This window comes from Hyperoodon ampullatus (genome assembly GCF_949752795.1).
Source record: "Hyperoodon ampullatus genome assembly, chromosome: 4".
Taxonomy (NCBI): domain Eukaryota; kingdom Metazoa; phylum Chordata; class Mammalia; order Artiodactyla; family Ziphiidae; genus Hyperoodon; species Hyperoodon ampullatus.
This window is the reverse complement of record NC_136917.1, coordinates 37,819,577-37,843,058: the sequence shown is the minus strand read 5'-3', so window position 1 is coordinate 37,843,058 and position 23,482 is coordinate 37,819,577. Positions and strand designations below refer to the sequence as shown.

At 52.5% G+C, this 23,482-nt stretch overlaps 1 protein-coding gene across 1 annotated transcript in view; it reads left to right on the top strand.

The window, feature by feature from the left end:
* Window positions 1-23,482, top strand: part of MYO9B (myosin IXB) — a gene marked incomplete at its 5' end in the record, with an annotated part of 71,498 nt that overhangs the window by 3,897 nt on the left and 44,119 nt on the right. The window contains one exon of the mRNA XM_079703080.1: window positions 21,461-21,555. Coding sequence (XP_079559206.1) covers window positions 21,461-21,555 — 95 coding nt within the window. The remainder of the gene's footprint in view (window positions 1-21,460; window positions 21,556-23,482) is intronic.

Here is a 23,482-nt window from a genome sequence, read left to right as displayed (position 1 = left end):
AGGGGTTAGGAGCTGCTGGAGGGCGGTGCCCATGCCAGCTTCCAAAACAGGCTTGAGCCAGATCCACGTCACAGCCATAAATGTTCTTCCTGAGGCGACCATTTGGAAAAGGGAGAAGGTTGTTTTAGTTTAGAGCCAGGCTTTGCAGCCAGAGCACCACTGACGTCTGGGGCCAGGTCAGTCTCTGGGCTGGGGGCCATCATGTATGCTGTGGGATGTTGAGCAGCACCCCTGGCCTCCACCCACCCGATGCCAGTAGCATCCCCTTGCCCCAGTGGCAACAACCGAAAAATGTCCCCAGACATCACCAAGTGTCCCCTGGGAGCAGAATCTCCGCTGGGTGAGAACAGCTGCCTTAGTCACAGCTTGTAATCCCACAAGACCCAGTCACCGTTTCTTTCAAGTGTTGATGGTTTAGAGATTGTCCATAAGTAAGTCCCAACCATTTCGAGCTAACTTGAGAGTTACTTTCTAATAACAGCAATAATTAGCTACCATGCCTTCGGGCCCACTGTGTGTCAGGCTTTGGGTGCCACAGTCTTCATCCATCATCTCTCTGAGGACTCACAACAGCTCTGCTCATTTTAAAGATGAGAAAACAGAGCCCCAGAGAGATGTACGGGTGTGCACATGTCCTGAGGCTGCCATCACAGAGTACTATAAATGGGAGAGGATGGAGGTGGAGGGCTTAAAACAACAGGAATTTATTCTCTCACAGTTCTGGGGGCCAGAGTCTGAAATCAAGCTGTAGGCAGGGCTGGCTCCTTCTGGAGGCTCCGATGGAGAATCCATCCCATGTCTCTCTCCTGGTTTCTGGTGGCTGCCAGCAACCCTTTGGCATTCCTTGGCTTGTGGCCTCATCACTCCAGGCTCTTTCTCTGTGTCCATATGGCCTTTTCCCCATCTGCCTCTGTATCTCGAATCTCCTTTCTCTTACAAGAACACTGTCATTGGATTTAGGGCCTACCCTAAATCCAAGATGATCTCACCTCAAGATCCTTACTTTAATTCCATCTGCAAAGACCCTATTTCCAAAGAAGTTCCCACTCACAGGTTCCAGAGATCAGGACTTGGACATATCTTTTTGAGGGACACAAGCCGACCCAGTACAGTCTGGGTACCCCAGGCCACACTGCAGGCAGCCACAGCCAGACCACCGTCAGAACCCAGCCTGAGCCTGAGCCTAAGTTCACGGTACCCCTCTGCACCTTTGTGAAAGGTTTCCTCTCTCAGCTCGGCTGGGGCCGCAGGAAGCCTATCGGGACTTTTTCTCAGCTCCCTGAAAGGAGAAGTTGAGTTGTTTTGAGGTTTGGGTGTCGCCGGGCGCCCCCCCAGGCAGGGGTTGCAAACTTGCTGTGCAATTCTGACCAGAAAACAGGAAGACGGCACTGTGGAAAGCCGGTTCCAATCAGCTGATCTGGCCGCCCGCTGCAGTTAACTGTTACTGTCACTGTTTCACACGATGTCACTCGGCCAACCTGAACCGCCCCCAGAAACGCGACGTTTGTGCAGGAGTGTTGCCTTAGGTCAGAAATACTGAAGGTCCAGGGCAGTGCAGTCTGGGGTCCGTCACCCAGGCCGGGCGCCCTCGGAGAACCTGGCGACATTGTGATGCAGCTGCCCCGGCATCAGCCACCGGGCTGGCCACAAAGCCCACGCAGGACGTGTCCCCCCTGCCTCAGCATCAGGGCTGAGGGTGGAGGATGCTCAGGCCAGGGTTCTCTTTGTCCTTCCTCAACTGTAACACACGCCACTGACATTTGCCAATGCGCACAGGGTTTTAATTTCGAAAGCAGAAATGAAACGAGGATCCTTGCTGGCTGGGCCATTTTCCCAAGCGGCCAGAGGCCGAGGTTTCGGGACCTCCATGTAGCTACTGTGGCCTGACCCACGCAGAGAGAGAAGGCTGGGAGATGGTGGCACCCCAAGCTGCCTGGCATACCCACAGGAGGCTGGTGACCAGGACAGCAAGGCGTGGGACCGAGGGTGTCCTGGAGCTCTCTGCTGCCCCTGACCCACCTCGGGGGCCCTGAAGGAGCCTGTCCTGGGACTGGGATGTGTGCCGGCCTTGGTCCTGAGCACCAGTCCCCACTGAGGGCCCCACAGACCCAGTGTTACATGACCACAGACTCCCCCAGTCTCCGCCCACCCCTCAGGCCACTGGGTCTGTTCCCACTACCCTCTGTCAGCACTGGCCGGCCTACCTGAGCAGGTCACCCTGAACCAACATGCCATCGTTCACCTTGACCTTTACCCGCAGGGACACCTGCCCAGAACATGTCTTTCCCTCCCACAGGGTGAGGATGGGCCAGTCTCTGCCCATCACTGGGGACACACGGGCAAAGCCACTCAACCGGTGTGACACAAGGTTCCAGAACCAGGGGTGTGCCTGTGCGGTTAGGTTTTCTGTTTAAGAGCTTTGTTGAGGTATAAGTCACCCATTTCGAATGAACAATTCAGTATTTTTTAGCAGATTCACAATGTTGTGCAACCTTCACCTCTATCTAGTACTAGAACATTTCCATCACCCTCAGAAGGAGACCCCATTAGCAGTCACTCCCTGTCGCCCCTCCCCCAGCCCCTGACAACCACTGATCTGCTTTCTGCCTCTGTGGGTTTGCCTGTTCTGGACATTTCATGGGATCACACAAGATGTGGGCTTTTGTGTCTGGCTCCTGGCGCTCAGCTTGGTTTTTTTCCAGGTTTATGCACACTGTAGCGTGTGTCAATGCTTCATTCCTTCTTCTGGCTAATAGTCCACTGTATGGATAAGACCACATTTTTTTTTTTACCTCTCACCAGTTTTCTCAGGATTTCAATCCTTTGTATGGCTGACTCTGCAGTTGAGTTTTCTCCTCAGTCCTGACCCCCTCCCTGCCCCAGCAAGGCCAGCGTCCCCCAATCAGTGTCCCCCTCCATCAACAACGGGAGGGGTGGAGGGTGTGGGGCGGAAGTGGAGGTGATCCCACTGGAGACTTGGGCTGAACTGAGCCGAGCCGGGGAGGAGAGCGGAGCCCTGGCCAGCAGGCTGCTCCGGGTGTGCGGGCTTCCCGGGCGTGCCAAGGGCTGGCTGGGGGCGGGCAGACACACCTGGGTCCGTCCATCTGTGTCCTCCATCTACATGAGGCTGCCACACCTGCGAAGAGGCTGGTGGCCAGAAGGGGGCTGGCGTTCGGGAGCAGTGAGAAGTGAATGTGTGGCACAAGCCACCCGAAGCCTCCGAAAGCAGAGCGGGCTCCCCGAGTCGAGGTATCAGATCAGAGCAGACAGAGTCCAGGGGGGAGGAGGAGGCGGGCTCAGAGCTGCCTGCACAGCGCTGTCGGGATCTGCCCCCCGGACGCTTGCAGGGACTGTGGTCTGGGGTGCTTCATCCCAGGGATGCGCTGACAGCACAAAGACCCCCTTGACCCCAGCCTTGTCAGGCCTTAGAGGTTGTCCAGTCACGCAGGAGCAAGCGGCGAGCTGGGGCACCTCCCGGCCTTGCTCATTAGATATGGGAGGAGGTAAGTTTGCCAGGAGGAGTGAATGTTGAGAAAAGGGCACGGGGCCACGGACAAGCCTCTGGGGACCATTTTGGGGGGCATGGGCCCCGGCAGGGAGGAGGCTCAGGATCAGGTCAGAAGGAGGGAAGTTACTGATGTCGCACCCCTACCCCCACTCCCAACCCACAAAGGGGGCCGGGGCATTCACAGCAAGAGGGTATCTGGGCTGAGAGCCTTTATCTGGGTCTTGTCTGTCTGTCTGTCTCCAGGGTCCTAGGGCCTCAGAGGCCCAGATCGTATCTGCTTTGCGTTTTGGGGTGTTTCTCTGGTCTGTTGATGGGAAAGTCGGGCGTCAGCAGGCAGCTGGGTGGGGAGGCAGCGGGATTTGGCTCGGGAGAGTCTGGGGCAGCAGCATGGGGCGCTCCAGGGAGAGATGTGCCAGCCAGACATCCCCCGACCCCCAGCCAGTGGTCAAGGCTCAGCTGGACCTGGGCTGTCCTCGAGGCTGGGTGGCTGGAAGGTCGGCACTGTGAACATCAGAGTCAACAATCTATGCAGGGGAAGGAGGGGAGTGAGAGCCAGGCCACGGTGGGCTCCCGGGGGAATGAGCATTAGAGGGAGACAGGCAAGGATGGAGGAGAGGATGCCCCGGGGCCTGGAGGCTGATCACTGAGAGCCTTGGAGGGTTGTCCCACCAGGGCAGCTGCAGGGAGGGAGGAATCGAATTTCTGGCTGCTTCTGTGCCCTGAGTGGCTTCCCCAGGATGTTTGGGGAAGTCGTTGGGGGGCCCTGGGTTGGCAGAGCAGCCCGAGGGAGGGCAAGAGCTGAGGCTGGAATCCAGGGTAGGAGGGGGACAGCAGGAGGGCCGATCCCACAGAGGATGACAGGGTGAATGAGGCCTCGCGTGGGGTCAGCTTCAGGCCTTGCAGACAGAAACACAGAGGGGCTAAGGCTGTGCTTCCGCGCTGCTGACACCTGGGCCCAGATCCTTCTCTGGGGTGGGGGCCGTCCCGTGCACTGTGGGGTGTTAAGCAGCATCCCTGGCCTCCACCCACCAGATGCCAGTAGCACCCCCTCTCTCAGTCAGGACAATTATAAATGTCCCCAGACTTCACCAAGTGTCCCCTGAGGGGCAGAATCACCCCAGTTGAAAAGAATTTTTAGGCCGACTGCAGGTGAAGAATGATTTCAGTGTTACAGATGTCCTGTACCCAAATAGGTTCAAATTTGGGGGTTAAAATCGTGCTATTGTACTTACACATCAACCAGCTGTGCTCAGTTCTGTCTCACCAGCTTAACAAGGGGTGGCTGGCGGGTGGGGATGCAGTTTCTGGCTGGCGATCTGCTTCGTTTCCGGGAACGGGTGGCTGGTGCTTTTTCCTGCCCTGTGACCAGCCACAGCCAGGAGAACGGCCACTGCCCACCCACCACCAGAAACCTCACGTCTTTCTCACCAAAAACAAAGCATGTTCGGATGCAAGGGTCAGGTTTTCCATCCAAGTTTGGTCTTCCAAGCGCACTTGGGGCGAAGTCTTCAAGTGTTATTCGAAAAGCTGCTCATCAATACAAAAAAAAAAACAAAAAAAAAACGCAGTCACTCACGTGGTGACCCCCAGAGCTGAGAAGTCACACACTACCTGTGGGTTTTCTTGCAGGCGAACGTCATGAAAGGCGAATGTCATGTGGATTTTGGGTGCAGTCCGTGCTGGTTCCTATGCACTGCAATTTTGTCATCCCCTCCACCCCTGTCCTCCTGCAGGGTGACTTTCTGAACCTCACGCCAGGTGCTGACTGTGGTTCAGCTCTTCTTTAAGTGTCTCCCCGACAGGAAACAAACCAGGGCTGCCATGGTGGTTTTTGCTGCGGGGGAGCAAAGTGCCGCCGCACTTTTGTAAAACTGTGCCATTATTTTGTTATAGCTTTTGGTTGCACCTTGGTGCTTTGCTTTGCTTTGTTCAGATAACGGTTCATATTTTTAGTATCTTTTCTCCTATTTGAAGTATAATTTCTTTTTGCGTGTACCAGGGATTGGCCCACTACAGCCCACAGGTTAAATCTGCTTGTTTCTACACATAAGGTTTTATTAGTACTCAGCCACGCCTGCTCATTTACATATTGTCTGTGGTGGCTCTCAAGGCAGAGTGGGGCAGTTGTGACAGAGACACTGTATGGTCCCCAGAGCCAAAAATATTGAACCCCTGGCACATTACAGGGAAGGTTTGCCGACCCCTTGTACTTTGTGCACATGGAACATGCTAGAACATTCCAGTTACTTTCTCTGTGCACCCTTCTGTCTTCTGCTCTGCTCTCCCTTCCCAAACATAAGGAAACCAGGTTCCCACCCTCGTTGCAGATGACTCCTGTCACCAGCTCAAATTTTCTGCGTTGGTCTGTGCCACATGTGTATTCATATATTCATAAATATACATCTATCTACAGGGGAGTCTGAAAGCGGTCTTGAGGGGTCAGAAAAGAAGGACTTGGATGTAGATGTCCCAGAAGTTCATCTCATAAGTTCACCTTTCAGCTCTCCCTCACCTGCTCGAGCGCTCTGTGTTCCACAGGCAGCTGGGAGCGCTTGTGCAGCCAGGGTGTTTGAGCTCTGGCTGGGGGTAGTGGGAGCTGTGTGTGGGCCCCTCCCGATCTCACATATCCAGGAGGGGCCCTCTGAGGGTTTCCAGCCGCACCCTGGGCCCTAAGACCACCTGCATCCTGCCTGCAGGGCAACACGGTCTGCCGGGGCACAGCAGGACGAGGACACCAAGCAAGACCCCAATGCCTCCCGGACCCACCCTCCCCCCCGCAACCCCTGGACCCTCCCTCCACAAGCTGCCAGGAGAGGCAGCATGAACTCTCTGGGGCTGATGGGGCCAGGCCAGAGGTGCACATTCAGGGCCGCTGCACCCCTGGAGGAAGCCACCATCTGGGGTGCCAGATGTGTGCCCAGGAGGATGCGCTGGAGCTCACGGCAGAGGGATAATTCAGCCAGAGAGATGAGCATTAGGACAAGCTTCTCGTAGCCTGGGGTTGGGGTGGCTATGTTGCCAGCCCTGGTGCTTAGTACGTATTAGCAGGCATGGGTGTTCCCAGCTCACCACAAGGATGTTACAAGATGTGGAAAATGGTGGGAGCCGCTACAAGGAGCCACGTGGATCGGAAGGAGGGAATGGGGGCAGAGTGACAGACAGCCCAGAGACTGCCCAGCTGAGAAGTAGGGCCACACCAGAGCAGGATGGGGGTACAGAAGGGTAAGAGGTTGTCTTTGGGGGTGTGGAGAGGATCAGGGTGCCCTACAGCCATGAGTGCCTAGGCCTTTGATCAAGGGGACCCTGGAAGCGTTAGGGAGGGGACGGCCACCTGGAAGCCGTGGCCCACCGGCATTCTCTGCCCCTCCCGTGCCCTGCAGACCCGCGAGACTGCCTTTCTGGCCTGCTGCCTAAAAGGGCAGAGCCCTAACGCATTGCAGTAATCTAAGGCTATTTTAGACCAAAGTGGAAGTTATATTTTTGGGAACATTGCATCTAAGAGAAGAGTGGAATTGCGGGTGTATTTTAAGCAACCAGAAAGGCTTCCTTGGAATTTGCAAAAAGAGTTGATTAAAAGGCAAAGCATAGCTCCGGGCCCAGGACACCCCTGCCATGGCCACCGCCCTTTCAGAATATTCTGGGCACTTTGCTGCACCAGGGCTGGGTGGTGGGTGGGGATGTCCGTCCATCATCTATCAGGTACATCTGCCTCGCTGTTTGGGGCAGGGATGCAGCCGGGCATCGAGTGACCACAGGGCCTGGCAGCCTGTTTGTTTCCTAGCGATTATCTAGGATGGAGTGGCTTCAGGGCCCTGTCCCCAGCATCACTGGGGAGTTTCCCTCTGGAAGTTTCCTTCTGTGTCATTCAGCCGCTGCTGGCCGCAGCCAGTTCCCGAGGCCAGGCCCAGCAAGACCTCAGTTACCTGAGGCCCAGAAGTGATCTGTCTTTTGGAAAGGCCGGGGGGTCAAGCCCAAGGCTCTCGGTCAACCGCCCAGCCACTGACCAGCCCTGCGACCCCAGCTCATGGCTGTAGACCGGCTCCTCCTGGGTGGAGGGGAAAATGGCCACCTGCTGGCAGTGGTCAGGCGCCCGGACCCAAAGCCTTCCATGATGTGAGCTATCAGGACACGCTAGATGGTATCCTCACCCCTCTAATAGAGAGTAAGTCACAGCAACCTGTGAGTATTTACACACTTCCACTTAGCCCTTCCTGAGGGGCCAGGGATCTCCAGGGCAGCCAATTAAAAAAAAATTTTTTTTTTAATTGAAGTGTAGTTGATTTACAATGCTGTGCCAATCTCTGCTGTACAGCAGCAAAGTGACTCAGTTATACACATACAGACGTTCTTTTTTTTCATATTCTTTTCCATTATGGTTTATCACAGGATACTGAATATAGTTCCCTGTGCTCTACAGTAGGACCTTGTTGTTTATCCATCCTGTATATAATAGTTTACATCTGCTAATCCCAAACTCCCAGCCTTTCCCTCCCCCACCCCCCTCCCCCTTGGCAACCACAAGTCTGTTCTTTATGTCTGTGAGTCTGTTTCTGTTTTGTAGACAGGTTCATTTGTGCTATATTTTAGATTCCACATATAAGTGATATCATATGGTATTTCTCTTTCTGTTTCTGACTTACTTCACTTAGTATGATAATCTCTAGTTGCATCCATGTTGCTGCAAATGGCATTATTTTTTCCTCTTTATGGCTGAGTAGTATTCCATTGTGTATATGTACCACATCTTCTTTATCCATTCATCTGTCAATGGACATTTAGGTTGTTTCCAGGTTTTGGCTATTGTGAATAGTGCTTCTATGGACGTAGGGGTGCGTGTATCTTTTTGAATTACGCTCGGTTCTTAGCCAGTGGTGATTCTGCCATCAGGGGACATTTGGAAACGTCTGGAGATGTTTTTTTGGTTGGCCAAGGATGCTGCTCAACATCCTACGGTGCACAGAACAGCCCCTCTGCAAAGGATGGTACGTCCCCAAATGCCAGTAGTGCTAAGGCCAAGAAACCCGCTCTAGTTTAGGGGCCTTCAGGATGTACAGTTGAAAATCAGGCCTGGGACTCTGGACAGAGTCTGCAGGGAGCTGTGTGGATCCAGGTGCCACTGCAGGGACAGAGCTGCTTATTGGAGGTGTGAATATTGGTGAGATTGTGGGGAGGGGGAGAAAGAAGATTACAAGGACCTGCAGCCCCAGAGGGAACTTCTCCAGTTCTGCCAAAGTGCCTGGACCAGTTCTTTCCCCTCAGCATGTGACTGTGTCCCTCGCCTTGGAATTTACCACCTCCAGATCCTCTGGGCCAAGAGCCACCTCTGCCGGGAAGCCCGACTCAGCAGTACATGTGCTATGTGACCTACAGCAAGTTGACCTCTCTGCTCTGCCTGCTGATCTCTCCTGCCCCAGGGCCTTTACACATGCTGCACCCGCCTGTGTCATCATCTAAAGGCCACCCCGAAGCCTCCTGGGAGAGGCAGAGGAGAGCTCCAGAAGGTCACGAGGCCATCAGAGTCCTAGCACAGAACCAGCACAGTGTGGCTCCCTGCACCACACCCTGAGGCTCTGAGGGGCTCTTTGGTGTTCAGGGCCCATTTGTTTCCTGCAGGAGCTAGTCTAGCTTAGCAGCCCCAGATTTCAGCTATGACAGAGCAGGGAGTAAGTGCGCCCTGGGATGAGGTCCTGGCAATGCTGAGGTTGCGGGGGACACCTCATGGGGATCCAGCCCTCCTGTGCATGGGCAGCCTTCTGCACCCGTTCCAGAGCTGCCCCATAAAGCAGGGAGATGCCAAGGAGAGGCCCCCCGACAAGAGAAGCGAAGGCTGGGGCAGGCCTGTGATGGAAGGTCGGAGGGAAGATCGCATCCACCTGAAAGAGGTGACTGGAAGCATTTTACGCCAGAGCACTGGGGACATCAAAGGGCCTTTGGACCCAGTGACCCTCCTGGACTCAGGTCGGCACCAGCCGTGACTTCCCCAGACCCAAGGAAGATGGAGTAACCCACCAAGGCAGGCCTGGCCATTTCCCCTACTGCCCCTTTTCAAAGAGTGGATACAATGGAGATCACTCAGCCATAAAGAGGAATGAAACACTGACACACGCTACAACGTGGATGAACCTCGAAAATGTTACATGGAGTGAAAGAAGCCAGACACAAAAGCCCACATATTTATGATCCCATCTACATGAAGTGTCCGGAACAGGCAAATCCAAGGAGACAGAAAGCAGATTAGTGGTTGCCAGGGGCTGGAGGAGGGGGGATGGGGAGTGGCTGCTCTGGGGGACAGCGTTTCCTTTTGGGGTGATGAAATGTTCTGGAACTTGATAGAGGTGACAGTTGCACAACATAGCGAACATGTCAAATGCCACTGAATCGTACGTTAAAATGGTGAATTTTATGTTATATGAATTTTAGCACAATTAAAACAGAAATGCAGAGCGGGCTGTACACATCTGGAACGCTCCCCGTCAAGTGCCATGACATCCACCCCTCGGATTCCTTCCCATCTATCTTGCAATGGGCAGACAGGAGCCCAGCCATGCTAGAGCTGGTCCTATCAGCTCTGGCCTCTGGGGTGGCCCCAGGGGTACCTGAGCTCCATCTCCCAGGGCCTCACCCCAGCCCCTGATCCAGCAGCAAGATGTGGGACTGGCTTGAAGTCAGACCTGAGCCCCGTCCCTACGGAACAGGCCCCCTTAGGTGGAATTTCTCAAGCAAGTGTGGGAAGTGCCTCCAGAATGTTCCATCCAGCCACTTGTCTTGAACATCACCAGTTCCACCCATGAATGTTGAAGTGGAACATTCATTATGCTAATTGGCAAAACCCTTCCCCAAGGTTGAGTGACAATAAAATTGGCCAGAGCGGGTTTGCAGTGGCTGCTCCCGTGGAGTGTATCCTGGATCAAGCAGTTTAAGCTTAAGCCCTGACATAGTAGTTTATACCAGGGATCTGCAAACTGTTTCTGTAAAAGGCCACATTAATTAGCATTTCCAGATTTTAGTGCCACGCAGTCTCTGTCACTACTTCGCTCGCAGCTACTCACTCTGCATCGTAGAGCAAAAGCAATACATAAACGGGTGGGGTCGTTTGCCAGTAAAACTTTATTTGCAAAAACAGGCAGTGGGAGAGAAGCATCAAAGATACCCAGATTGAAGGACATTTTACAGTATACTCAACCTGTCCTCCTTAAAACTGTCAAGGTCTCAAAAAACGAGTCCAAGAAACCTGGCGTGAAGCCAGGTTTGTCAAGGAGATGTGAGGACTGAATGTAACGTGGGATCCTGGGACAGAAAAGGGACATTAGGCGGGGAAATGAGGACATCCGAATGAAATGCTAACTTAGTTTAATAATAATATATCAGTCAATATTGGTTCATTTGTTCGTTGTGACAAATGTGCCACCATAATATTAACAGTAGGGGAAACTGAGTGTGGGGTACTTGGGAGTTCTCTGTAATATTCTTAGAAGTTTCCTGTAAATCTAAAACTGTGCTAAAATTAAAAAGTTATTAAAGAAAAGAAAGGTATCAAGCCAGATTTGGCCTGTGGGGCATAGTCTGTGGACCCCCCTGCCAACACAGACACACACACACATACACACACACTTAGACAAAATCCCACCACATCCATGAGATGCAAATCTCAGGTAAGGTCCTGGCAAACTGAACTTTGACCCCACACACCTCTGCCCTCTCCTACTTTTCCATTTCGGTCGGCTGAGCCATCACCACTGGTCTTTGGTGCTTTCCTCTATCGCCTGCATACTCGCTATCACCATATCCTGTTGTCTCTTCCTCTGAAATATTTCCTGCCACTGCCCGGGCTCCAGCTGGTGGCCCCGCTGGTGTGTACAGGTGACAGTGTCCAGCAGCCGGGGTGGTGTCCACGGTACTGGCTTCCCAGCCGGGCCTGCATCAGAACAAAGCACAACCTCTTGTCGGGACTGGGGCCAAGCCACTGAGCCCAGTTTCCCAGATAATCCCTTGGTTCTTGGGGCTATGAGGAATCACAGCTGAGAGGTGGCTCTGGACAATGATTTTTCTTCCTGCGCCTGTTCCTTCATCATCACAGGGGCCTGATTTCTTCTCCCTCTCCCCTCCACCTTACAGTGCCTGGCTGGACAAGGCTACCAAGTGGCAGTCAGGATGTGAATTGGACCCATCTGGGGTTGGGGTACTGGTGGGGAGTGGCTGATCTCGATGAAATCCTGGAATATGAAAGTTTCCTGTCTCTTGGGGCTAAGCGTGAGGAAAGCTGTCTAATTAAACTAAGTATACTGAGCACGAAGCTCTTTGCTCCGTCCCACTCTTGACTATCAAGACCCCTACTCCAGGTGTTCAAGAAGAAGGGAGGGGTGTAAGTAGACATCCTCTTGCTTTATTTCTCCCTAGAGATACTTCATTCTCATAATAAACCCTAGGGCAGTAGTTCTCACCCTTCCAGGAATCAGAATAGCCTCAGGCTCTGGTTTAGGAATTTTGACTCCTTAGCCTTTCCAGAAATTCTGCAAGTCTGGGTTGAGGCCCAAGTCTGTATCTTTAACAAGTCCCCAAAGCTCATACTTGGATTCTCAACCTTTTCTCTCTCTCACCGTAACCTACCAGAGCAGCAAGGTAGTGGTGACTCATGGTGGGGGGTGGGGGAATCTTGACAATTCTGACTCTCCTTCCCCACTGTTGTAAGCAGGGGAGCCCCAGGATGACAGGTTTGCTCACCCCAGGTATGGAGGGTGGGCCCAAGGGGAACCTGGGGCCCCAAGGGGCATCCCTCTCCCCAAGAGTTTGGAGAGAGGCTACAGCACCTGTAGGGAGGGTGGAGACAGCTCTGGAGACCACAGACTGTCCCTCCAGCCCACCCCTGGAAGCTCCACTCTCCTCACATATGCCAATGCTTAGTTTTGCTGCATGGAAAGTATCAGAAGTCCTTGCTGTTCTCATCATCAGCACCATACAGTTTGGGATTTGTGTAGGGAAACAAACATCATCCTAAAGTGAAACCTTCCACAATGAGCCGCCACTTATGGAACAAGCCCTCCAATCACACTCCCCACTTGGCTCAGCCTAAGTATGGCTCCTTCCAGTCCGCCGGGCCTAGTGGGTCCTCTCTCCCAGATGCATCCCACCACACAAATGCAAACCAAATCAGTTGCAAAGTGAGGTTGAAAAACCTTGCAAAATGTGCATGATTTCAGGAAGTCATCAAAAGTGACCTGGAGAATTGCTCTGACTTATAGTTACTCAGCCACACTCACAAGCAGCAGATGGGGAAGAGAGCTAGTGATGGAAGCCTGAATTTCAGAAGGGAACGAGTCCATCGTGTTGCTAAATCTAAACAGGTTCATTCTGCCTAAACAGAGAGAATTTTCAGCTTGGCTCACAAAGCAAAGTTCACCTCCATGCTTTATGAACAAGACACAACTAAACCAAAGTAGTTTAGGAAGCTAAAAGTAAAGAGACAGGCACAGATGTATCAGGCAGATAGAAACAGGATAGAACACAGCTGCAATTGTGACGTGTAAAAAGGAGAGCTCAGGCCTCTGAACATCGCATGATGAAGAAGATTCATCATAATGCCAAAATCCTCAATTTACTCTCAAGGTATAATAGTTGTCAACATCTATGCATCATACAACACAGCAGCTGCTTTTACAAAGCAGAAATTATAAAAGATACTGGGAGAAATAGTTACAAACACATAACATAAGGCTCGTTGAGTGGACAGCAAATAAGCAGGGATGTAAGATGCCCAAACCACACATTTAGGCAGATCTTGTGGCCGTGTTGCAAACCCTTCACTCCAGTACGAGAATAAGTCTTAAGTATTCATGGAATGTTCACAAAACTCATCCCTATATCAGGTCACAGAGAAAGCATCTAGAATTTCCAAAATGGGAAATATTACAGTCAGTGCTCTTAACAATGCAATAAAACTAGAAATGAGGGCTTCCCTGGTGGCGCAGTGATTGAGAGTCCGCCTGCCGATGCAGGGGACACGGGTTTGTGCCCCGGTCCGGGAAGATCCCACATGCCACGGAGCGGCTGGGCCCGTGAGCCATGGCCGCTGAGCCTGCGCATCCAGAGCCTGTACTCCGCAACGGGAGAGGCCCCAACAGTGAGAGGCCGGCGTACCGTAAAAAAAAAACAAAACTAGAAATTAATTTTTTTAAAGCCCTTCCATATGGAAAAAAAAATGTTTTTAAGAAAAACTAGCCTTCTGTTAAGTCTTGGATGAAGGGGAAGTTAAAAACCAAAATTATGGATTTTCTGAAAATCAGTGACCAAAACTGTGTATTATCAGAATCCATGAGATGTGTTTAAAACAGTAATGAGAGGACAATTTGTAGCCGTAAACACTTTATATCCATAAATATGAACAAATGAAAGTAAACAAATTAATTTCCCAACTCTAAAACCTGAGAAAAAGAACCAAGTAAACCCCAAAGAGAATGACTTGGGTATCAAATGGATAAGATGAGCCCTCAGGGATCTTGATGAATCCCTCAAATATTTTTGGTACAGTAAGAACCAAGCAAGACCCTCCCCCATCCAAGCTTAATTTGTTCTTTATTCTTTCTGTGATCTACACGTGGTTTCATTTATAACCTAAACCAAAATTCAGTGAAGTATGAGATACAATAACTTGTTTCATACTTGATTTCTTTTTTCTTTTTTTTCTAAGATTCGATCACCCCACCTCCCTGCCACTCACTCCACGGCACAGTTTACCATGAAACTTCAGCCCCTGGTAGGAATCTGTCCATTTCAAAGGGCCTTGTTCTGGCCCCAGGAGCCCTTGTTTTCAGCGTTTCTGTCCATCTGTGGCCGACAGTCAGTGCCCTTCCAGATAAGAGTAACAGAGCCTGTTACAAACTGGGGGCACGGAGATGGGGTGAGTCTTATGTCCTGTCAACACTCAGCTCTCTACGTGCCTCTATCCACCCGTCTGTCTGTCCATCCAACCTGCCAGGTGTCCCAAGCCCCATGGGCAACAGGAAGAGAACAGAACCCGGGCTAAGGCTGGATGTCAGCCAGGCCCTGGAAAGTTTCCACTTCCTCATCTGTGATTTGGGGAGCCATGAGGTTGGGGGTGATTCCTCCACTTCCTGCCCGGCATCCACAGGCCCACTGAGCCTGCAGCTATCACCTACATGGGCTGGCAGGGGGTCGGGGGTCCCATCTTCCTCCCCACAACCACCGCCTCTCACCACCATCATCGCCACCCGCTTCCCACCGTCATCCTTGTCCTCACCCTCCCTGGATCCATCTCCCTCCATCTGTTCTCTGCACAGCAGCTCTGTGGAAATCACATCAGCCATGCTTCTCCCATCCCCACCTCCCACCCGCTCCACTCCCAGCTCCCAGGGAGCTCTTCTGTCTCTCCACACAGCCCCTCTGAGCCTGTGACTCCACTGGCCCATTCTGCCTTCCATGCTTCCTGGTCCTGCTTCTCTGTGTCCCTACTGTGCTTTGGGGGTAGACCAGTCAGCCCAGGCAACACTCACACCCTGTCCTGCTCACCTTGCATGTCTGAGTGTTGGAGTCTTCTCCCGGCCCCAGCACTGCCCTGGCCCCCTTTGGGAGAAGGGGACGTTTAACCGAGAGCCTCTAGAACTGTCGCTGGCACACCTACCCTGTAAAGGGCCCAAGGGTCAGTATTGTCAGCTCTGCTGGACCAGTCTTCACCACCACAACTCAACTCTGCCATAGTCCAAAAGCAGACACAGACCATCCATAAACAGACATGGCTGTGCACCAACAGAACTTTATTCATGGTGGCTGCAAGTTGAATTTCATATCACTTTCATGTGTTGTGACATATTCTTTTGATTTTTTTTTCAAGCGTATAAAAATGTGACAACCATTCTTAGCTCACAGACCACACAGAAACAGGTGGCTGGCCGTAATTTGCTGACCCCGGTAGAGGTCAATGTCTAAGCCTGCCACCCACCCCGCATTCCCCCCATCCTGGGCATCATGTAGGTGTCCTCCCCATGGCCACGTCCATTCATGTACGGGTTGTCTGTGGCTGCTTCGCGCAGTTGAGTTGTTGCAGCAGAGCCCCAAATATTTATTAGCTGGCCCTTCATGGAACAAGTTGGCCCGCCCCTGGTTCACACAGATGGTCCCGTTTCGTCCTCAACCTGAGAAGACGGGTTTACCCCTTCATTTTACAGGAGAGGAACTTGAAACTCAAGAGCAGTGAACTAATTTGTCCGAATCCCCTGCCGATGCAGAGCTGTTCTCCTGGGATTCTCACCAGAAGTAGCCCTCCACCCCGCACACACCTGGGGGTTATTTTCCTGGCATTTCCACACAGGAAAGCCCCAGCCTGACTGGATGCCCCAGGGATGTTTGCTCAGCAGACACAGCAGAGCAGATCTCCAGGGCGCCTCGGTCCACGGGCCATGGGACGCCTCCCAGCTCTCCTCCTGCAGGTCCGACAGTCACCTGTGTCCCCAAATGGACACGATCTGGGCATGGGCTGAGTGCTGTTTCACGTAGAAAGGTACGCCTGGAACTTGGAGAGCACTTGGGAAAATAAAATAACCCGAGTTCCAGCGGTGGGGCTGCCGTGCCAGGGCTGGTTCCCAGTCACCCTCGGGTGTTGCCTTTCTGCACCCACACCCAGGGCTGGAACAAGAGGGCTCCTGCAGGCCAATGAGCGGGAGACAGTCTCCCTTTCAGCCCCATTTTTAGGCTTCACAGTGGCCTAATATTTGCTAGTGTTCTCTTACCATTCGCAGCCTTTCCTGGCAACAGTGGTCACTCCTCTCTGGCCTTGCCTGGACACAAGAGATTCGGAAGTCCTGTATGGCATGGCTTGTGGTCCCGGGGTGGGGAACAGAGGCTCTGCCCAGATGTGGCATCGCAGGGGGAGGGGTAGTGTCAAGGTCATGAGAGGCAGTGGGCAGCCTCCAGGGTGTCGGGAGGTGGTGACATCTGAGCCATGGCCAAGGTGGACGTGGAGGGGGCGTCCCTGTCGGAGCACCACCAGGGAGGGGGCTCTCTGAGTCTAGAACGGTGTCAGACACAACGGCAGCCAACCAATACATTGTTGTCAAGTGAATGAATGAAACCACATGTACAAAAGCACCACACACTTGGGAAGGGAGGTCCCTGCAGCTAGATCAGGAAAACAGAAGGCCAACCCCACAACCAAGACGAAACCACCGCAGCAAGTGAGGACAGCTGCGGGTGTATCTGAGGGCAAAGGAGTTATCCCAGTTCAGGCCACCTCCGCCTGGCTGGAAGGACCACCACCCTGCAAGGTGAGGCTGAGGGACTTCTCTCCAGGGAAACCCCTACTCTGGGGTCAACTGTCAACACAGGAGATAGCAAGCACGTTTGCCTTGGTGAGCTCATTCAATGGGGCTTTTCAGTTTTGAAACCTGAAAGCAAAACACCGTTTGCCTAATGCAGTCCGTCTCAAGGCTTGTCCGGTTTTCATGTGGGATGCACAAGAGACCAGGTGTGAACTCAAGGCTCGGGAATCCGCCTGCTGGGCTGCCGGGGCAGGCAGACACCCCGAAAAGTCTCAGGCCTGCTCACCTGGCTCCCAGCTCTGAGAACCAGCCTGGACCAGGGACTGAGCGGCTACAGGCATGGTGTGGGTTGGGAGTCGGGGCAGACTTCGGGGAGGTCCGTTGACCTCTGTCCCTCAGTTTCCTCATCGGAAATGGGGAAGGCAGGTCTGTCCCTTAGAGGAATTCGAGCAAAGAAAAGAGTCACAAGCCCGCAGCACTCCTGGCGTGGGACTGGTATACACCACAGGTCATTCTTTGATGTTATATCGCCGTTCTTCCTAAAATATTTATTGCGCATTCCAACAGAGGGAAGAGCCATCCTGTTTAGATAGAAAATGCACTGTCTAGAAATTTCTGGCTATGTAGGCTGCTCAACCCTGGATGTCTTTTTTTTTTTTTTTTTTTTTTTTTTTGCTCTGTTGGTTCTTAGTTGCGGTGCACGGAATCTTTCGTTGTGGTGCACAAGCTCTTCGCTTCATTGAGGTGCATGGACTTCTCTCTAGTTCTGGCGCGCAGGCTTAGTTGCCCCACTGCACATGGGATCTTAGTTCCCCGACCAGGGATTGAACCGGTGTCGCCTGCATTGGAAGATGGATTCTTAACCACTGGACCACCAGGGAAGTCCCCAACCCTGGATGTCTTTGATTTAAAAAAGCTTTTTCAGTCTCCCCAAAGAAGAACCTCAAAGACAGAGGCGGTTAGAAGACAGCCAGACATCCCCTGGCTCTTGGCATCCGGGGGTGGGGGGCACCTGGAGGGGGCACACGATCTGAGGAAGTCGGGGTACAGCTGCTTCGTTCATTTTACCTAGAAACCGTGCTTGGGGGTGGGGTTGAATTAATGGGTCATCTCTTTATGGTTTTTTCCTTTCGTTAGGTAAACTTTTAGCATGGTTCTATCTTTTCTTCCAAGTGTACAGCTTATATTAGAAACATGTCTTTTATATTATAAAAGGGGAAAAAAAGCATTTCAAAGAAAGTAGAGGCCTTTCTCGAATAGCGTTTTGCCAGAGCCGTGGATCGTCTGACGTGATGGGAAGACAGCATGAGCATGTGGCCACGCCTGCCCCAGTGCCAGATCATATCACATCACTGCTGGCCCCCAGGTCCTGCTTCATCTCTTCCGTCCATCCCCAACCCCACATGATCCACCGGGCACACCAGCCACCCTTATGCTTGGAGGCAGTGCACGGCCCCGGGAACAGCTACACAATAGCTCCCCTGGCTTCGGGTGCCAGGCCAGCATTTCCTCCTCCTCTAAGGGACGTATAATAGCACCAACCGGATATTTTTAGATCAGCTTTGAAAAGTCGCAGTGTGTTGAGACCGCATACCAGACGCATGAGGTCACTAGGCCCCGTGCTGGTAATCGCAGAACCAGAGAGATGGTGGGCCCTCACATCCCGAGGACATTCCCTCTTATCCCCAGGACGCCAGGCCTGGTTGTTTCCTTAGAAATCGCCACAGAGACTTGTCCCGAGTTCAGAAGGGACCACTGTGGCTCTTCTGGATGCAAATGTGCATTTCTGGGCTGTCTCTGCGGAGGCCCTGAACACAGGCACTGCAGGGACTTAGGACTTGCCCCTGGAGGGAGCCCACTCGGTGTCGGGCACCCCTCTGCCATCTGTTTGAAGTTAGGACAGGCAGGACTTGGCATGCTCGCTCGTGGGAGCTCATTTTACCACAAAGCAGGTCTGTCCTCAGCTCAGACACCACCCTGCAGGGTCTGGAAGGAAAGGAGGAGACAGATCTGCTGTCTGCTTTTCTCAGAGCTGTGGCTTTACCCGATGGGCTTTACCCCTTTAAAAGCTGAACTTAGAGGGAACAGGAGGTTAAACCTGGAAAGACAGTTTTCTTCGCCAGGGAGCCCATCAACGCCTGCAGTGCACATGGGGACCCTCATGACAGGAGGGAGCCCCAGACAACCCAACCCTGCAAACCCCTTTTACCTCCATCTGTACACAGCAGTGCTTCTCAACTCGGGCAATTCAGCTCTCTCTGGGGATGTTCTGCGTTGTCCCAGATGCTACCGGCATCTGGTGGGTGGAGACCAGGGATGCTGCTCAACACCCTACAGTGCACAGAACAACGGCCCCACCCCAGAAAAGGATCCCACCCCAAGTGTCAGCAGTGCTGAGGTCAGGAGAACAGGGCAGACCGTGGCCTGGCCCCCAGCAACTGGCCTATAGCTCGGTCACACACATCGGGATGCTGTGAAGAAGAGGAGGGGGTGTGGTCTCTGTGGCTGCTGTCTGACTCCAGAAAGCACCTTCTCAAGCTCGGTTCTGCTCTGCCAGGCCAGGTGGAGACCCCCCCCTCAAAGGGCTCCCCCAACCCCACCCTGAAGGTACCCCCTTTGCAATCGGGGCCGGGTTGCCTCTCTGGGGCCGCCGCCTCCTCTGTCACTCCCCTGCTTGGCAACTTGGCGGTTGGTTCAGGTTTTACAGCGAGGCCCGTTTCGGGGGTCTGGAGCCCCAGGGGCAGCCGAGCAGGAAGTCACTCATCCTGTGACCTGATCAGCCAAGAGCGTGACAGGCGCGTGGGCCCAACTGGGGGGCCTCAGCCCTGATCGCAAGCTCTGCTGAATGGAACCATTTTCCGAGGAAGTACCCCAGGCCTTCCAGCAGATGCTTTTTTTATGGGGCTTCTGCCTTCAGGCGGTCGCACCAGAAGCTCTGATCAGTGAGGGACCTGCATCCATCCCCCCTGCAGAATGAGGGTTTCAAGAAAATCCCGGCTCCTCTCGGTGTCTCCCTGTTCCTGGCTCCCCTGAGAGCCTGGCCACCTCTCTTGTACCCTGCCCTTGTCCCCCACCCCACACACACATATCCCATAGCAGACCTTGGCAGTAGCCTTCCCACCTTTTTCCAGCTGCAGCCTTCCTCCCTCCAACCTCCTCTGCCCGGCTCAGCCTCCTCAAACGGGGACAGTGTGAGCCTGACACCTTTTTCGTTTCTGCCAAGCTTCCCTTTTCGCGTGTGACTTCAGGGTGTCACCCCCCTATGCCATCTCTGCCTCTTCCCTTCCTCTGCCTGGCCTCACCACCACCTCTTATACTGGCCTCTCACTCCCCCAAAACAGGGAACCCCACTCCCCAGATACCTTTCCTGCCCTGAGTGCCCCCCAAGGCTCCACTACACCCTCTCCCTGGCTGTTCTCCCTGTCTGGGTACCATGTGGAAAGGAGGTACCCCAGGAACCTTCGTGGTGGACAGAGGGTGTTCTCTGTTGTAATCTGGATGGTGGTCACATGGGAGACCCCATGGGGACTTCACCAAGCCACAGGCTCTGAGCACTATGCAGTGCTCTGAGCACTATACTTTCCTCTACAAACTGGGAATGAAGCCCTGATTCTCACCACAGTGTGGTTGAACCCCGAAAACATCAGGCTGAGGGAAAGAAGCTGGACGCAAAAGGCCACCTAGTGTATGCCCTCACTTATGTGAAATGTCCAGAACAGGCAAATCCAGAGACAGAAAGCAGATTCGTGGTTACCAGGGGCTGGGGGAGGGAAGTGGGGGAGTGACTGCTCATGGGGACAGGTCTCCTTTTGGGGTGATGGAAATATTCTGGAACTAGATAGAGGTGATGGTTGCACAACATTGTGAATGTACTAAATGTCACTGAAGTGTTCACTTTTAAAAACTTAGTTTTATGTTATGCCAGTTTTACCCCAATTTTTTAAAAAAAAAATTTGCAGTGAACCAGCTTGTCATCCCATGGAATTGCAGGACCCCTCCAGCCTGGGACCTGTCCCCACGTCTGCTCCCTCACACTGCAGGTGTCCAGACTGGAGCCCGTATCAACCCGGGGCCTAGCAAACTCCTTCTGGAAGTAAATATTCTGGATAATAAATATTTTCGACTTTGCAGGCCAGATGGTCTCTGTCACAGCTACCCTGCCATCACAGCACAAAAGCAGTTGTGGACAATCAGTAAATGAACGGTCCTGACTGTGTGCCAACACACTTCATTTATGGATGCTGACATGGGAATAGGATTTTTACATGGCAGGGAATATTACTCATCTTGGGGTTTTTTGGTTTTTTTGGGTTTTCGGGGGGGTTTTTTGGAAACCATTTACAAATGTAAAAAGCACTCTTGGCTGACAGGCAATACAAAAACATGCAGTGGACTGGATTTGGCCCACAGGCCGGAGTTTGCTACATGAACAGTTATTACTGAAAAAGAATTCTGACGATTGGCATTTCTAATGTCCAGGACTTAAAACTTGAACACCTCCCACACCCTCAAACACAGAGATAAAGAGTAAGCCCGTGGGATGCGCTGGGGCTACCTACCTTTCTGTTCTCCAGGTCTCACCTGGAGTCTCTGCGTGACTTCCAGGGAGCCCCCAGGCTCCAGGCTGAGGCCTGTAGAAACTTCATCCTCACAACCTGAAAACCTGCTTTTGTTTTCCTCCCAGGCTTTCGGGAATGCTAAAACGGCTCACAACAACAATTCCAGCCGATTTGGGAAATTCATCCAGGTCAACTACCTGGAGAGCGGCATCGTGAGAGGGTGAGTCTGTAGCCACCCGGGCTGTGCACTCAGCCCTCGGTCTGAGGTCCTGAGCTTCCCTGCGGCGGGGTGCCAGGACTGAGCCAGCAGAGAGCTGGGTGCTGAAATCGTGGGCTGGCAGGCATTTGTGAATCGTACAGGGAAGCAAGTGTGATTTTCAGTCGTTGATGTGAAAGTCTGAGCGGTGGGTCGAGGTGGGAGTGTGGGTGGGGGAGGGGCGGCACCTTCGTAACCAACCCTACCTTCCCCAGGACAGCCCCGTGGGCCCAGGCTCCCACGGAGTAAGTATAATGAGCTAGAGGTCCTAGCATGATAGAGTTTGCCAAGAACAGGCAAGGGCACGCCACAGGTGCCCTGGTCTTGATGTTTCTAATTCAGTGGGTCTAAGGATGCCACAGGGAGAGTTGATGTGGACTCTGGCATTTGCCAAATGTGCCCCTTTAGCTAGAAGGAGATGTGATGCTGGGTAGCAAAATGAGGCAGTTGTCCAGGGAAGTACTCAAAGGAGGTGGGTGGGTGAGAGGGAGGGTATGTAGATTGATGGATGGATTCATGGGTGGGTGGGTGGATGGATGGATGGGTGGAAAAATGGATAGATTGATGGATGGATGGGTGGGTAGATTCATGAATGGATGGATGGATGGGTAGATTCATGGGTGGGTGGACGGATGAATAGTTGCATGGATGGATGGATGGACTCATTGGTAGATGGGTAGATTCATGAGAGGATGGTGGGTAGATTGATGGATTTGGATGGACAGATGGATGAGTAGGTGGATGAGTCCATAGGTGGTAACCGGATTGTGAAGTTGACTGCCTGGTGGAAGTTAAAACAGGTCTACATTTTGTGCCAGAAATGTGAGTTCCTTAGGTAAGGGCACAGTTAAATTCAACTAAATGTGTAATGTTGAAATTGTGTTCCAAAAAAAGAAAGAAAGAAAGAAATTGTGTCCATTTGCACTCTGTGCAATGGTTATACTAATGAAAATATCTGGCAGCTTTATGCAATGAGTTAATGTTACAAGGAATTATCTATTTTGTCATAATGTCATTTCAGAATTTAATACTATAGGATTTTTTTTTCTTAAAAAAAATTATATTCTGGGTAGTTTCAAGTAGTTAAAAAAATGTAATTGTGATTTAATACTGCATAGGGTTTTGGATATTTTTCTAACATGCAAAGGTCTTATGAGCCAATAAAACTATTTCACAGTGGGAAAAAAAAAGGCTTTTCGGCACAGTCCATTGCCTGGTGACTCGAAGGAACCCACCCCCTCCGCATTCTGATGTGAGGGTCTGCAGTGGCAGTGGGATTTGCGAAGGCTCCAGGTGATGTTCTGAGCAGCAGGATAAGAAGCCTTAAATGTTAGACGTGGGGAGACCCAAGCAACAGGCCCCTGGAGGCTGTGAGAAGGCACCGGTGTTTCAGGAAGGGAGAGGTCCTCCGGGACTTCAAAGTGTCCAGGTTCTTCTGTACATCTAAACCTGACGATCATTTCAGTTGATGGTGCCTGTTCAAGACGAGGACAGAAATGTTATTTTCCCAAATCCTTCAGCCTCTGGCTTCTTTCCTTTTTCCTACTGCCCAGGCTCTGATGGGCAGTAGTGCAAGAGAGATACTCTCAATAAACGCAGCATCTGCTCTGGCCCCTTATCCCTCAAGGACACTTGGAAGTGGGCCTCAGCCCCCCATGGGCTGTCCAGTGGTCCCTTCCCGACTACTGCTGGGCCCAGCTTGGCATCTGCATGGGCGGAGCCACCCACCTGTTCCCACCTGCCCCGCAGGTTTCAGCCCTTTCTCCACAAAGACCCTCACTCATTTTATTTTATTTTATTCTATTCTAGTCTACTCTAATGTACTCTATGCTGTGCTGCGTGGCTTTCAGGATCTTAGTTCCCCGACCAGGGTTGAACCCGGGCCCTGGCA